Raw genomic sequence first — 14,671 nt, forward strand, 5'->3', positions numbered from 1 at the left:
CAAGTTAACCACCTTAACAAACTAACGGAAAAGGAAACTAACATAACTAACTAACAGAAAAGGAAACCAACAGAACAAGGAAATGTTTCTCCTAACTAATCACTTCTATCAACAATTATTCCACTTATGTGAATTCGACTCTTTTTTTTTTTAGGACTACAAAATTATAAATACTAAATGGTTTTTAACAAATAAATTTTGCTAATTTATATGTACAAATTCTAAAAAATATAAATACAATTATATTTATTTATGCGTATAAAATTATAATAAATATAAATATAAATTATATATTTTTTTATATACAAAATATATGTAAATATAAGTATAAATTATTGTAAACCAAAAATAATAATATTTGCTAACTATGTAGTATTGTTCTTTATATATTTGAATAAATTGTTTTAACATAATACATACATGTTTCCATAAAATTTATTTTTATCTGAGTATTCACCATGATCGTCATGTTGATCACTGCATAACTTTGAATGCAAGCAACAAGTATTGAGCTAAGAATGGGTGAATCAAGATATATAATTATCGCATAGAGCAAGCAACATGTAGAACAAGTTAGAATATGTTCATTAATTAATTTGCTCATCACACATGATTCCATTACTTTAAGAAAGAGATATGTGCCTTTCTTGATGCATGATGGATAAGTTATCCATATTCTCAGCTACTACTAGTATATATAGAGGTGAGTATGTAAATACATGTTATTATCGAAAACCAAATACTTAAATGGCAGAAATAGCAGTAAACCTTGTTGTTGACAAACTAATCCCATTACTGAAAAATGAGGCAAAGTTGCTGAGTGGCGTGCGTGGACAAATCGAAAGCATCAGCAACGATCTACGGCTGATGCGAGCATATCTGAGGGACGTAGATGCAAAGGCGGAGAACTCTGATCAGAGCAGAAAGGAGTGGGTTGCTCAAATGAGACAAGTTTCCATCCACATTCAAGATGTCATTGACCTTTACTTGTACAATCGTCGTCGTGGAAGGCGAAACGCCGTTGCTGGGGTTCTGTGCAAAATTTGTGACTTGCTCAAAAGCTGTGTAGCCCGCCATGAGATTGCGTCTGAGATTGGCGAAATCAGAGAGTCAATAAACAGACTCAAGGATGCAAGACAATTGTACGGCGGCGACTCCAATGCTGCTGCAGAATCAAGCGGCGGTCGCACTTCACCGCAACGGCATTACCTTCGACTGCGAGCCAATTTCGCTGAGGAAGAAGAGCTTGTGGGGATTGAACATGCCAAGAAAGAGCTCAACAACTGGCTCTCAGAAGGCGCTGCTGCTCGCACAGTCATCGCTGTGGTGGGCGAAGGCGGACTTGGTATTATTCTTCCTTCTCTACTTTTTATATTATGCTTCTCTCTCTACAATTCAAAAATATTACATCCTAATTATCAAGTTATACTTGTGTCTTAATCTAATTTTAAAATGATTTATTCTGGTTTTTCAAATTGACATCTAATAACTACAAATCATGATAATTAATTTGTTTTTATCTCAATTTATTTCATATGAATTTTTTAACAATTAAGATTAAGATTATAAATATTTCGTTGGGAGTAAATTATTGAGATAAAAAAAAGTTAATTGCCAATTATTTGAAAGTCTAGTGATGAGATAGCTGTTAATTTATTTTAATATGTTGTTAACGATTTTTTAACAAAAATAATGATAGAGATTAATGTGAATCACAAAATATTAAGTTAGGAGAATTTAGATCCTCTAAATTTTGAATTTTTACTTTAGAGGATAAAGTATGATCTTCCACTATTGAATGTTTTTTTTATATTTTTTCTTAATCCCACTTATGAAATAAATGGTAAGAGATCACATTTTACTCTCTAAAATAAATTTAAAATTTAGAAAATTCAAATCCAAATGACTAAGTTAGGAGATCAAATTGAATAAATTAAAACTTTAAAAATTAAATTAAAATGAGTATAACTTTATAAATGAATATGAGTATTAATTCTCTAATTACCACTAGGTACTAACATTCGGCCATTCCTATTAGAATCCTGGATACAATTAGCTAATAATCATCCAAAAACACTAAAGATTGGTTTTCAAGTAAAAATTTAGGAGTAGTACCAAGTTAATAAATCATGTTTAAAATAATAATTTGTTAACACAAAACATGTTTTTTTTTTATGTTCTAGGGTTTTGTCGATCACTCTATCCGTGAAGCTTTTCTTTTATTGATAAATTTATAAAATTTTGACATTTATATTTTTAATAAAAATGTGAAAAAAAGAAAGAAAAATAAAACACTTACAAAAACACAAAACTCTATAAAATAATAAAAAAGAGAAAGTTTGATCACTAAGAATATATCTCATTGTATATTGAAGTAAATTGTTGCCACATTAATATAGTATTTTTATATTATGTTTTTATTAATAATAAAAAGGTAAAATCGTATACAATTAGATGTTATAATTGTTTAATCAATTTATCAAATTTATATTTATTTTTCTCATATAATATAGCATTTTTATATTAATAAAGCTAAGAGTAAACAATTAAGGAAGTACCTACTCTCTAATTTTTTATTTGAATATTTTATAAATGCATTATTTGGTTATATTTGTATTTAATTTATACAAAGAATAAAATTAAAATTAATTAATTAAAATTAAAATATTTGAAGTATAAAATGTTATTGAAGTTTTCATTTTCTATCCAAAAAATTTCCATTTCTATACCCTCACTTTTGGAGGTACTAAAATACCAAAATTTTGGTAATAGTCTTTAAATTAACAAACATGATATTAAATCCCAATCTTCTTTTTCAGTACCCTAAAACAAATGCTACCAAAGAGTTTTTTTTTTTTGTTAATCTATTTCCATTAAATTTTTTTCTATAAGTAATTATTTTTTAATTATGGTTCTTTAATTTTATCTTAGACGCTTTTATACATATTTTGGTCATGTATGATTTAAAACAGGTAAAACGACTCTGGTGAGAAATGTATACAAGCAAGAACAACAAAAGCACTCTTTTGATTGTTATGGGTGGGTGGATGTATCTCGCTCACTCAAAGGAGTGCAGTTGTTCAAGACTTTGCTGCGGAGCTTTCATGATATGAAAGAAAGCAATGTGGACAAGAACCTTCATGCTTTGATTGAAGACACAGGAGAATACTTGAAAGAAAAGAAGTACCTAATAGTACTTGATGATGTTTGGGAGACAGATCTATGGGGAACTGTGGCATTGGCATTACCGAAATGTAATGGAATGATAATGATTACAACAAGAGACACGGGTGTTGCTGATTCTTGCAAAGTATCAGCAAAAGTTCATACCTACCCACTGAAGCCTCTAGAACTCGAAAATGCCTTAAGACTCTTCCATTCGAAGGCATTTCAATTTGGTTCCAAGAATCCCTCTGAAGAGTTGATGAAGCTATCTGAAGAGTTCACAAAAAAGTGTGATGGTGTGCCACTTGCAATTGTGGCTATAGCCTCTCTTCTGTCAACCAAGAAAGAAAGAGTCTCAGAATGGAAGGCGGTGTACAACAGCCTTCAATCAAAGCTTGCAAGCGATTCTCATCTTAAAGGTTACCATCAGGCACTGTCAGAAAGCTATCAGGATCTAAGTTACCACATCAAGTCATGTCTCTTGTACTTTGGCCTTTTTCCCGAGCAATATGCAATCAAGAAGGTAAGGCTCATCAATTTGTGGATAGCTGAAGGGTTTGTGGAGTGCAGAGAGCACCAAACTCAAAAAGAAGTTGGAGAAGAGTACTTAGCTGAGCTCATTGCTAGGAGCTTGGTTAAGGTAGCTTATGTGAACCCTTACTACGGCAGAGTTAGGAAGTGTAGAGTTCATGATTTGATGCATGACTTCATTGTGAAGAAATGTGAAGAGTTCAACTTCTGCCAAGTGAAGAAAGGTAACCCGTTTTGTTTTGATAAATGGAGTAGACGTTTATCAATTGGCACAAATGTTGACTTTGCTGATCTGAGAACAAGTGCTGATAGAAACCAATGTAGTTTGTTGCGTTCTTTCCTTCTTTATGATAGTGAGGGGGAAAGGATAAGTAGCACTTTTGTGAACTCACTTTTCTCTAATTTCAAGCTCTTGGTGACACTGGACTTCGAAAAAATGTCACTTGGTCATCTTCCAGAAACAATTGAACACTTTGTCCACTTGAAATACCTAAATTTAAGAGATAGCAACATTCGGACCATCCCCAAATCCATCGGAAAGCTCCGAAACCTGGAGACTCTCGACCTAAATCGGACCCATGTGAGTGATCTTCCGGTGGAGATTTACTCACTTACAAAGCTGTGTTATCTTAATGTGCGTACGAAAGGGTGGGAAGGTGTGAAATTAAAGAGAGGGGTTGCAAATTTAACGGCCCTACAAAAATTAGCCTTGGTTGATGCAAGTGACAATGTTGGGGAACTGAAGAATTTGAAGCAGCTGAGGAGTTTGAAGATCCAAAATGTTGTTGGAAAGGATGGAATGCGGTTGTGCAATGCTATAGAGAGCATGACCAATCTATGTTCATTGTGGATAAAAGCCAAAGACAATGAAATCCTTGAATTGGAGTCACTAACTAGTCCTCCTCCACAACTTGAGCGTCTTTACTTATTTGGAAGTCATTCAAAAATGGTGCCAGATTGGGTTTTTAGACTCAAAAATCTAATCATGTTGCAGTTGGCAAGGTTTAAATTCACACAATACCAATTGTGTCTTGTAGGGCGCCACATGCCAGAATTGATGCGACTTTATGTCGACTCATTCGAGGATGATGAATTAAACATCCAAAAGGGGTGGTTCGGGAAACTACGAACACTCTACCTATGGGCTCCAACATTGAAAGCTATTACAATAGATGAAGGATCACTGCCTTGCCTCCAAGACTTCTTCATCCCAGTTTTGGATCTGAATCTAGAAGCAGTACAAGTGCCAGATCATGTTCGGAAACTCATGCGTGGATAGTTATATACTGCTTATTCATTATGTACATACACTTCTATATTTTCTTTGAGGAGTACTAGGGGACAGTAACTTTTGTGATTTGTAACCATTAAATAACCATCAATGATGATTTAATGGTGTGAGATTAGTATGAAATTTCATCGAATGACTCACTTTTCTTTGTTAGTTACATACCTCTAGACTTTTCCATTTTCTTTTACACTTGTAAACATTAATGTACAATTATATTCAAAATTGTTCTTTGCTTTTTCATATAGTAACTTTTCTCCATTAACAAAGCTTTGCACATGTCATCTTTATCTTACAAAACCATTTTTAGTTGCTGTATATTAACTATCAACTAATATTAAGCTCCACATTTCTTAAACCAGTTAACTACTAGATAATAATTAATTACTTACCAAATGTACAATATTTATTTGGTGGTGTCTCTGGTGGCCACATGGTTTCGGTGGCTAAGGTGGCCAAATTTCTTATTTCATAAACGAATCAAATTGGGACACGTGATCACATGTGGAGTTACAAAATCATACTTTGACCAGGATAAAGATTTTAATTGCACAAATGAAACATTCTGAAATTTTTCAATCAATAAACAAGAATAATCAACAATTTATTTGAAGCTATTAATCATCGAGACAAATTTATAAATTTTCAACATCCAAACTGAGAAAGATTGGACATTATCAATATAGTAATGGATCGAAAAAATAAAAATTTTTCGATACGTAAAGAGTTGTATTATATGAAGACATAGACCATGGTGGTTGCATGATTGGAGAGACTTAAGGAGAGAAGATTAATCCTCTTCCATTGTTGATGCTGCCACCGACATAGATATTAGTGCCATATGGATTGTGATGCTGCATCTGCTGTTGGAGGAATAATTGTTCTTGGTAGCTTTGGATGGTGTTATGGATTGCTTGCGGAGAACACTGCCCTTGAGGCCTTGATGTTCTTCCTTTTTTTATCATTCCAATCGGAACTTCAAGCCTTAGTGATAAATATGCATATGAAATTTGAGAGGCTGAGAGAGAGAAAGTGATGAGATTGAAATTTCAGAGGTTTAAAGATGGTTTTCTTTTCTTTTTTTTTTGATAATGTCTTTTTTCTTATACCAAGAAGAGGGGAAAAAAAGAGTATCTGCAACCAGCTTGTCAGATGTCGTTTATTTACTAGATAGTCAACCCTTAACCACACTTAGGCACAGTAAATTTGGCCACCAGAAAATCACCCTATTTAAATATTTTAGAGAATAATGACTATGATAAATATAATTGTTTATAGCTTCTCCCAACTACTCATACTTATTACACAACAAATTAAGAATAAAGAGAGGGTTATTTTTGCGCTATGAATCAGTGATTTGTGATTTGATAAAATAATAGTAATGACTAGGTTTGATTGAATCTCTCGCCGATTAATATTTTAGGGTAATTATGATGGTCAAAGAATCTTTGACTTTAACTCATATTTGTCCCAATTGGGATTGTTGACCCAATTATGAAAATATGCACCTTCCTACACAATAATAATAATACTTTGTACACTATTTTATTTTATATTTCATAACTTGTTACTATTCATTATTGAGTTGAGATGAAATATTTGATGTGAATTCATGATTTAGTTACTCATATTTCTATTCATTTTACAAAACTCTCACCCCTATTTTTAGTTTTATACCACCCTCGTCCTTATTCATATATTTTTATTCATAAGATGTATGCGCAAATTAAATATGTTATAGCATGTGCGGAAAATGCACTACTAGTAAGAAAATTTTGTTGATTAGTAGTGTTTAGCAATGGGCATGTGTTTGAATTTTCGTTTCCATCCATCAATATGAATATTTATGGAGGATTAGAATATGCTTTGGTAATCATTGATCAACTGTTTGATTTTTCAATAAATAAATAAATATTACTATTTAAATAATAATTTTGGAGGGAAAATCCAGTTTTGAAAAGATAATTGAATTTAGGGTGGACCTCTGAAAGTGAATTTTTCAAGAATTTTTTCTGTTTCAAACCAATAAGGATCTGTGATAGGAAATTGTGAGTTTTGGGATGAGTTAGAGTGGATTTTGAACTTCTAGTGGAGGAGAGAGTTGTTCTAATAGGAGCTGAAACTTGTCCATCAGCTTCATGAGAGGACAAGACCACTGCAGCTCTCAGCTGGTAGAGAGGATAATGTTGTTTGAAAGTTTGATAATAAAGGTGTTTTTTCTACTAACTCTTTTATGCAGGTCATACAATCGGAGATTCTGTCGGATGAGATCACGAGTTATAGTTTCACAAGCTCGATTTGGAGAGGTATTGTACCACCGAGAGTTGAGCCCTTTGGATGGTTTGTGCTAGTTGGTAGAGTTAATACCAAAGAAAGGTTGAGTCGATTAGGCGTTATTATTCAGAGTGATAATATTTGTGTTCTATGTAAAAAGGAGATAGAGAGTTCGAGTACCAGGCGCTACGGCGCTGAAGTAACCCATGCCATACTCCCAGGAAAAGCTCGAACGACCTTCAACAAAAGGGTACCTGTACCCGAAACCGACACCGGTGGGTAGGTAGAGAATACCTAGGGGCGCAAGACAACTCTCTCTAAGGAACTCGGCAAAATAGCCCCGTAACTTCGGGAGAAGGGGTGCCCCCTCACAAAGGGGGTCGCAGTGACCAGGCCCGGTGTTCAGCATTTGTTTCTTCTTTGTGAGTTAACTTGGCAGGTGTGATGCACTTGGTTAAAGTCGTTTGGTAGGACTTGGGCTATTCCTGGAACTATAGTTGTCAGAACCGAACCGGTGATCAAACTGGTCAGGTTACTAGGTCACTGGGTTATTGGTTCAACCGATGAGTCACTGGTTGAACCGATAGAACCGGTCGTACGTAAATAAAAAATATAAAATAGTAAAAAATTGAATAAAGTGACAATTAGGTCCTTAAAATTTTTGACTTCAAATTAATTAGCCCTTGAAAAAAAAAGTACCAATTTGGTCCTTCAAGATAGTAAATAATGAACACGTTATGTCCCTCTATTAATTTATCATGTGAAATTTAGTGGTGATGCTTATATGTCCCTACTAATTAGTCTTAAGTCGAAATCTTCGAAGACCTACTAACTCAATACTCTAAAAAATTTAAAATAAATATTTTTACTAACATTTTAATATGTAAATGTAAATATTAAAATATTTTATACTTATTTTAATAATTTTATAAATTTTAAAGAATTAAAAAAATTGAGTATAAAACTAAAATTAAATTAAATAAATATAAAATAATTCAGTTGTCTATGTATATAATATATAGAATAATTAGCACATACATTTACAATTGAAAGCATTAGCTTGGTGGCATTTGGAGCACCCAAGACCTGCATTTGTTGGGAGCACCATAGAATCGGTCGGTTTACAGATTGTATCTCGGCCGATTTTATCCGGTTCATGATGAACCGTCCAGTTTTAAGCGATTCAAATCCTTCTTCGGTCATATTTGTATTGTTTATACTCCACTTCAATGTGTTGAGTTTTCTTTGCTTCAAAAAAAATTAGTTCTTAAACTTAGCAAATTGAACTTGCTAATCTCACAGAGAAACTTAGCAAACTACATACTTAATTCAATTTTGACTCTCTAATAATTAATAATCAGAGCTTTTAAGGACAATATCACCTTCCAAAACCCATTTAATTTGTCAGAAGCTTCACATTTTGCATGTCAACTCTAAATTAGGAAATGTAAACGATTTTAATTGCACATACACATTCATATAATTACGTATCTCTAAGAAGGAACTGCTCCGTGCTTTTTAAAATAACGATGGCTTTCATTTTTTGATTTCATTGAAAAAAAAGTATAGACATTTCCACTTATAATCTCTAGTTGGCTAGTTTTTTTGGAAATAGACTAGTGTATTATCTAATGTTATGATTAGGTTGAGTATTTTCTTTTTCTTGTAATGTGGAGATAAGAAATTTGAATTAGATTTTATGTTGAGATTTTATAAGTATAAAAATTCTTAGATTGGTAATTTTAAAATAATAATAAATTTATAAATATAAATTTGACACTCAGATTTTAAAAAACTAAAAAACTATAAACACAAATCTGATCTAGGAATTTTTTATCTAAAAAGTTAAAAATTATAAACACAAAATATACTCTCGAATAAGAGGAGTATTAGGGACCAGTAACTTTTGTGATTTGTAACCATCAAATAGCCATCACTAATGTTTTTAATAGTATGAGATTTCATCTAATGATGTGAGATTACTCACTTTCTTTTTGCTAATTACATGCTGGCTAAAATTTAATAAAATTGTTCACCCTAAATTTTTCCTAAAAATAAAAAGTCTCTCTAGCTATCTTGGTAAATGAGATATTATTTCACCAATTTTAAATAGAGAGTCGCAATTTTATATTTTTAGTTTTTTTCTTTCTCTTTTTTTTTTTTTTTTTTTTGAGTGACATCTTTTTAATCTTTCTTAATTTGCTGCATAATGATGTATTGAAAGATACCGCAGTTCAAGTTTCACGGCATGGGGCACTAAAGACAAGTCATTATCCACAATTTTCTCCATACTCACATGAAGAGAATCAAAATGATTGCGACCACATAGATTTCATATTTTTCCTTCGAGTAAACAGGGGACCTAATGTGCCTTTTTCCATTTTTCAAAAAAAAAAAAAAACTTGAAACTTTAGGTTAAAAAGAGTAATGATAAAATAAACTGCTTTCTGGTTAAAAAAATATTGACCTTTAGATTTTAATATTTATATATATTACAGTTAGAAATTAAATTAATTAAGGCTAGTAACTAATAGCAATATATATTTTTTTTTTTCTATTGCGGGTATTTAAAATGATGGCCAAATAATAGTCTTCGGAAAATAGACATATCTGAAAATATTTAGTAGTAAGTAGAATAAACCAAAAGACATGTGAATTGTTCATTGAAATACCTATTTCACACTTGCAACTTGCGATATAGACAAAATTATAGTTCATAGCCAAAGAAAAACAATAGAAGGTAGGCAAATTTGCATGAGCATATAAAGGTTTACATTTTTTTTTATTTACGTTCAATCTTAAATAAATGTCTATAATTAATTATACACATATAAGTTAATAAATAGCTAGAAATATCTTAATATTAGATTCACTAAATTAATTGTAAAAAAATATCCTTATTAATTATTATTCTTTCTTATATTTAACTTTTTTTATCCAATTATTCTCTCTCTTTTTTAAAAAATAATAATATGGTTATTTAAGTTATCTGAGTTTCTAAATAAGCATTTAGTTAAAAATGAGTCATCTTTATAATTTTTTTTATGAGGAATATCATATGACTGATAGATTTTATTATTTTTTGTTAGTAATTAGTCATCAATACTAAAATATATAGGCTAAAAGTATATTATTAGATTATTAGACTAAAAAAATTAAATTAATAGCTAAAAATACTAATAAAAAAATAAATTTTCCTCAGTCTTAAACTTTTTTTTTCTTCTACACTATTGATTATGCAATATGTTTTTTTTTTTTTTGTAGGGAGTTATCTCTTGTCTTGCTATGATGACCCATGTGATCCACAATGTAATTCTCTTATGGAATCATAATACCTTTGTAAAAAAATTTTAAAAAAATAAAAAATTATTTAAGATTAATTGTAGTACCTAAACTTAAAATGCCATTTACTAAATGAGCATGAAAATATATGGGATCAAGTTCTTCTAAAATAAAAAATTAATAAAATAATAAAATAATTAAATTAAAATAATAAAATTTACATATAATAAAAATTATAAATTTAATAATAATTAACTCTTTCCTTTATCATTTATTAATTTTCTCATTCCAGAAAATCTTCACTCAAATATACGAGAGTCGGAGTGACACTAGATTACGGCAAAAAAAAAATAAAAAATTGTCCATAATTTGAGGCTCGCAAGGGAAAAAGAAATATCTTAGATGTTAAAATTGTTGTGGGCCCATGTGCATAACTGGTTGCCAGGTTGTTTAGAAAAAGAGTGGCTTGTCTTTGATCCAAAACTCTAACTACAAAAACCCAACCCTTCCATTTCACACTCACTCATAAACACACCATTTTTCATTCCCCCCAAACATGGCAAGATCACAACAGAGATACCGAGGTGTGAGACAAAGGCATTGGGGTTCTTGGGTCTCTGAAATTCGCCACCCCATTTTGTAAGTCCACTTTTTTTAACTTCCAAAATATCTCGTGCAATTTCAAATTCTGTCAACCAACTATAATAATATAGTCTTTCTATATTCATTTAAAAGTGGTAAGTTTAAATTTTTTTATAAAAAATATATAATTTAAATTTTTAATATATTTATTATGTATATATTAAAGTACAAAATTTAAGATTTTTACTAATAATTACTTTAACATGTGTTAATTAAACTCTCATTTTTATTCTCTTTATTTTTTATCTATTAGCACCGAATTAGTTGAATATAAATAAATTTGTTTATTTTTCAGTAGAATTTTGGGAACTTTAAAAAAAAGTTGAAAAAAGTTCATGCAAGTAATATATTTTTTTCCCTCTAAAAGAAAAAAAAATTATTTATAATTAATTTGCAGGAAGACAAGGATATGGCTTGGAACATTTGAGACAGCAGAGGATGCTGCTAGAGCCTATGATGAAGCAGCTAGGCTTATGTGTGGTGCAAGAGCAAGAACCAATTTCCCTTTCAACCCTAACACCACCAACAACAATGTCTCTCAATCTTCTTCTTCAAAGCTTCTCTCACCAACTTTGACCGCAAAATTGCACAGATGCTACATGGCTTCTTTGCAATTAACTCGCCAACAAGATCCTCAAAATCATAATAATAATAATAGCACTAATAGTAACTACTCCAAAGTGCAAATTAGTGAAAAGGGTGATTCAATTGTGTCATCAAAAAAGAGAACACATGATGAGGAGGAGGAAGAGGTGAAACAAGATTCAGAGGCCAATTGGGTTGTCAAGAAAGTTAAGGGTATGGACCAAATTGGTCCACAGTTCAAGCCACTTGAAGAACATCACATTGACCAAATGATTGAGGAGCTTCTTCATTATGGCTCTATTGAACTTTGTTCTGTTTTTTCACATCAAGATATTTAATTTAGTAATCACTAATCAACCTGTGTTATTTCTATTTATTTTATCTCGTATATTAAATTCATATATTTTCATATCATGAGATTTGTATAGTGTAAATTTTATATTGAGTTTGGAGTAAGTTCTAAAGTTATCCCTAACGTTTCAATTGTCCTATTTAAGTCCTTAACGTTTCAAAATTAGTTCAATGTTGTCCTACTGTTAGAAATCCGTTAACAGAATTGACGGCGGGACAAAATTAAGACGATTTTAAAACGTTAGAGACTTAAATAGAATGAAAACATTGGGGACAAAAACAATAAATAGAAATAAATTTTAATTTTATCCTTCGATAATATCAATTTTTTACTATACATAATATTCAATTATTTTTTAATCATATCTAAGTAAATTATATTTAATCACATTACTTTCATTTTAAATAAATTTTTTTATATTTTTATATTAACATATTAACATTGAGTCAATTTTGAAATGTTAGATACTTAAATAGGACGATTAAATCGTTAGGGATAATTTTAGACTTACCCCAAATATTAGGAATAAAAACGATACTTTATTTTTTTATATTTCATTCGGTAATATAAAAATATTTTTTAAATTAATATACGCCATAAAATAAATACATAAAAAATATTCTTAGTAGATAAAACAATTGAGTATGATTTGCATCGGTAGTGCTTATTTTAGTTCTTCCGTTAATCCCAAATCCCAAATCATGTTGCAATCTGTAAAATTTTTTATGTTTTTCTCTTGCCCTGTGTTTCTATATGATCATGACATGTTCAATTTGTTTAAGCAAGGAGTATTTGTTTGTCAAAGGGGCACGAGTTTTTAGAAAACTTGCTCTGCCCTTTATGTCAAAGATTGTAGAATTTTATGCCCTCAAATCTCTCTTGATTCTCACACAACTGTTTCTTAGTCCTTATAATGTCTTTTTTAATACTTTAACATGCATATAAAAAATTCGTTAAAGTTGCGTCATTTTACAAGTTATCTGTTTTGAAAGGGGAAAATAAAAACTCTACTTAATACATTATAAGTTAATAGAAATTATTTTCATTACCTAAAAATTTAAGAGAATAATTGTTTAAGCTTTTTTCAGTCGTCTTTCGAGTCAATTGATGAGCTTTTATTAATTGTCAACAAAATTATATAAAAAATAAATTCAACTTTTAGTGTTTTGAAAAGACAAAAATATCCGATTGTTTATATTTATTTTCCTCAAAATTTCAACTTCTAATTAAAAATTACCATAATTTTGCTAGAAATGGTCATTATACTTTTTAAGTATGTATCAGTACTTATTATTTAAACTGAGTTTATTATTTTAAATTATTTTCATTATAAAGTACAGTTTTTCTTGTGTGAGAAAATACACACGATAAAATTGCAAGAGTCATTATTAAGTATTAACATCGCTATCATCGTTTGTTTGCTCAAAACGGGTATATCCCTTTTTTCTCCATGCTTAGGTAATTATATCCGTTTAAGACCTAAAAGTTATAATATGCGTTTTTAGAAGTGAATATATATGTCGTTTTCATGCTAATTAGTAATTACAAGGTTACCTAGTGCGATAACTTTCATATTTTTATTCTATAAATTTAAGTTATGTATATATATAAATGTTAGTGTACGTAATGATTTCGTTTTTTAATCTTCCATTTAATTTGGTGCATGATCTACGTAGATGAAAATGATTAATCTTTATTTTGAGATGGTAGTGTTGTGTAATGTGTATGCATGAAAGTTAATTATTTATTAAACTATTTATTTAATTTATTTATTTATTGTTTACCATTTCAGTTTCGTACTATTTCAGTGTTTTGTTCAAAAATCCCCTTGCATGGAACTTTTTTGACTAATTTAGTTTAGTTTAGTTGAATGGCATTAATTAGTTCAAAGTTTGTTGGTTCCTTAGTCATTATCGATAAATCACATTATTTAATTTCTCTAGAGAGATCCTATTGATTGGGTTCAATTCATGAAATGAGAAAATAAAATTAGGTAATTCTTGATTCCTGTCACATACACCGGCAATTCTTATCCTTAGCAATCATGACTAAGACAAAATGTCACCCAACTCCTACATTATGCACATCTAATCAACTTTATTCCCATTTTTTTTTTATTTTATCATTATAGTATAGCAACTTAAGAATAAACTAAAGGATATATAAAATGTTTAGGTATTACATTTAATATATAGAATAAAATCTAATTGTATAAATATATCTAAACAATGCATACATGATAATATATAAGAGTACATTATTACATGCATGTAGTTCCTCCGATCCTTTAACATTGAAAGTTTGGATTGATAATATAAAATCTTGGGTAAAATATCACATGTTACTTCTCCAAAAATTATTCTATCAGTAAAATAAACAAATAAATAAATATATTAACCTTTTCCAAGATTTAAATTATATGACACGTAATATTCTATGCATTTTATACAATATAACATATTAACATCGACTTTTCTTATTAACATAACATCATCAACAACTTTCAGTTTTACCGACGGACCAATCCACGGCTAAAGCGTCGATAATTAATA

General features: G+C 30.2%; 2 protein-coding genes across 2 annotated transcripts; both read left to right on the top strand.

The window, feature by feature from the left end:
• Positions 1 to 727: 727 nt before the first annotated feature.
• On the top strand, positions 728 to 5,224 carry LOC112697538 (disease resistance protein RPM1). The gene is made up of 2 exons (XM_025750769.3): positions 728 to 1,345; positions 2,973 to 5,224. The coding sequence occupies exons 1-2, from the start codon at positions 748 to 750 to the stop codon at positions 4,973 to 4,975; spliced, it is 2,601 nt and encodes an 866-aa protein (XP_025606554.1). The 5' UTR covers positions 728 to 747; the 3' UTR covers positions 4,976 to 5,224.
• Positions 5,225 to 11,026: 5,802 nt separating this feature from the next.
• Positions 11,027 to 12,181, top strand: LOC112698308 (ethylene-responsive transcription factor ERF003). The gene is made up of 2 exons (XM_025751609.3): positions 11,027 to 11,179; positions 11,580 to 12,181. The coding sequence occupies exons 1-2, from the start codon at positions 11,097 to 11,099 to the stop codon at positions 12,103 to 12,105; spliced, it is 609 nt and encodes a 202-aa protein (XP_025607394.1). The 5' UTR covers positions 11,027 to 11,096; the 3' UTR covers positions 12,106 to 12,181.
• Positions 12,182 to 14,671: the final 2,490 nt, after the last annotated feature.

The sequence above is a fragment of the Arachis hypogaea genome, chromosome 16 (genome assembly GCF_003086295.3).
Source record: "Arachis hypogaea cultivar Tifrunner chromosome 16, arahy.Tifrunner.gnm2.J5K5, whole genome shotgun sequence".
Classification (NCBI taxonomy): Eukaryota; Viridiplantae; Streptophyta; class Magnoliopsida; order Fabales; family Fabaceae; genus Arachis; species Arachis hypogaea.

Coding starts and splice junctions, on each gene's coding strand:
- LOC112697538 (XM_025750769.3), top strand. CDS start 748: ATGGCAGAAATAGCAGTAAACCTTGTTGTTGACAAACTAATCCCATTA. Junction 1,346..2,972: donor GGTGGGCGAAGGCGGACTTG/GTATTATTCTTC, acceptor GATTTAAAACAG/GTAAAACGACTCTGGTGAGA.
- LOC112698308 (XM_025751609.3), top strand. CDS start 11,097: ATGGCAAGATCACAACAGAGATACCGAGGTGTGAGACAAAGGCATTGG. Junction 11,180..11,579: donor GAAATTCGCCACCCCATTTT/GTAAGTCCACTT, acceptor ATTAATTTGCAG/GAAGACAAGGATATGGCTTG.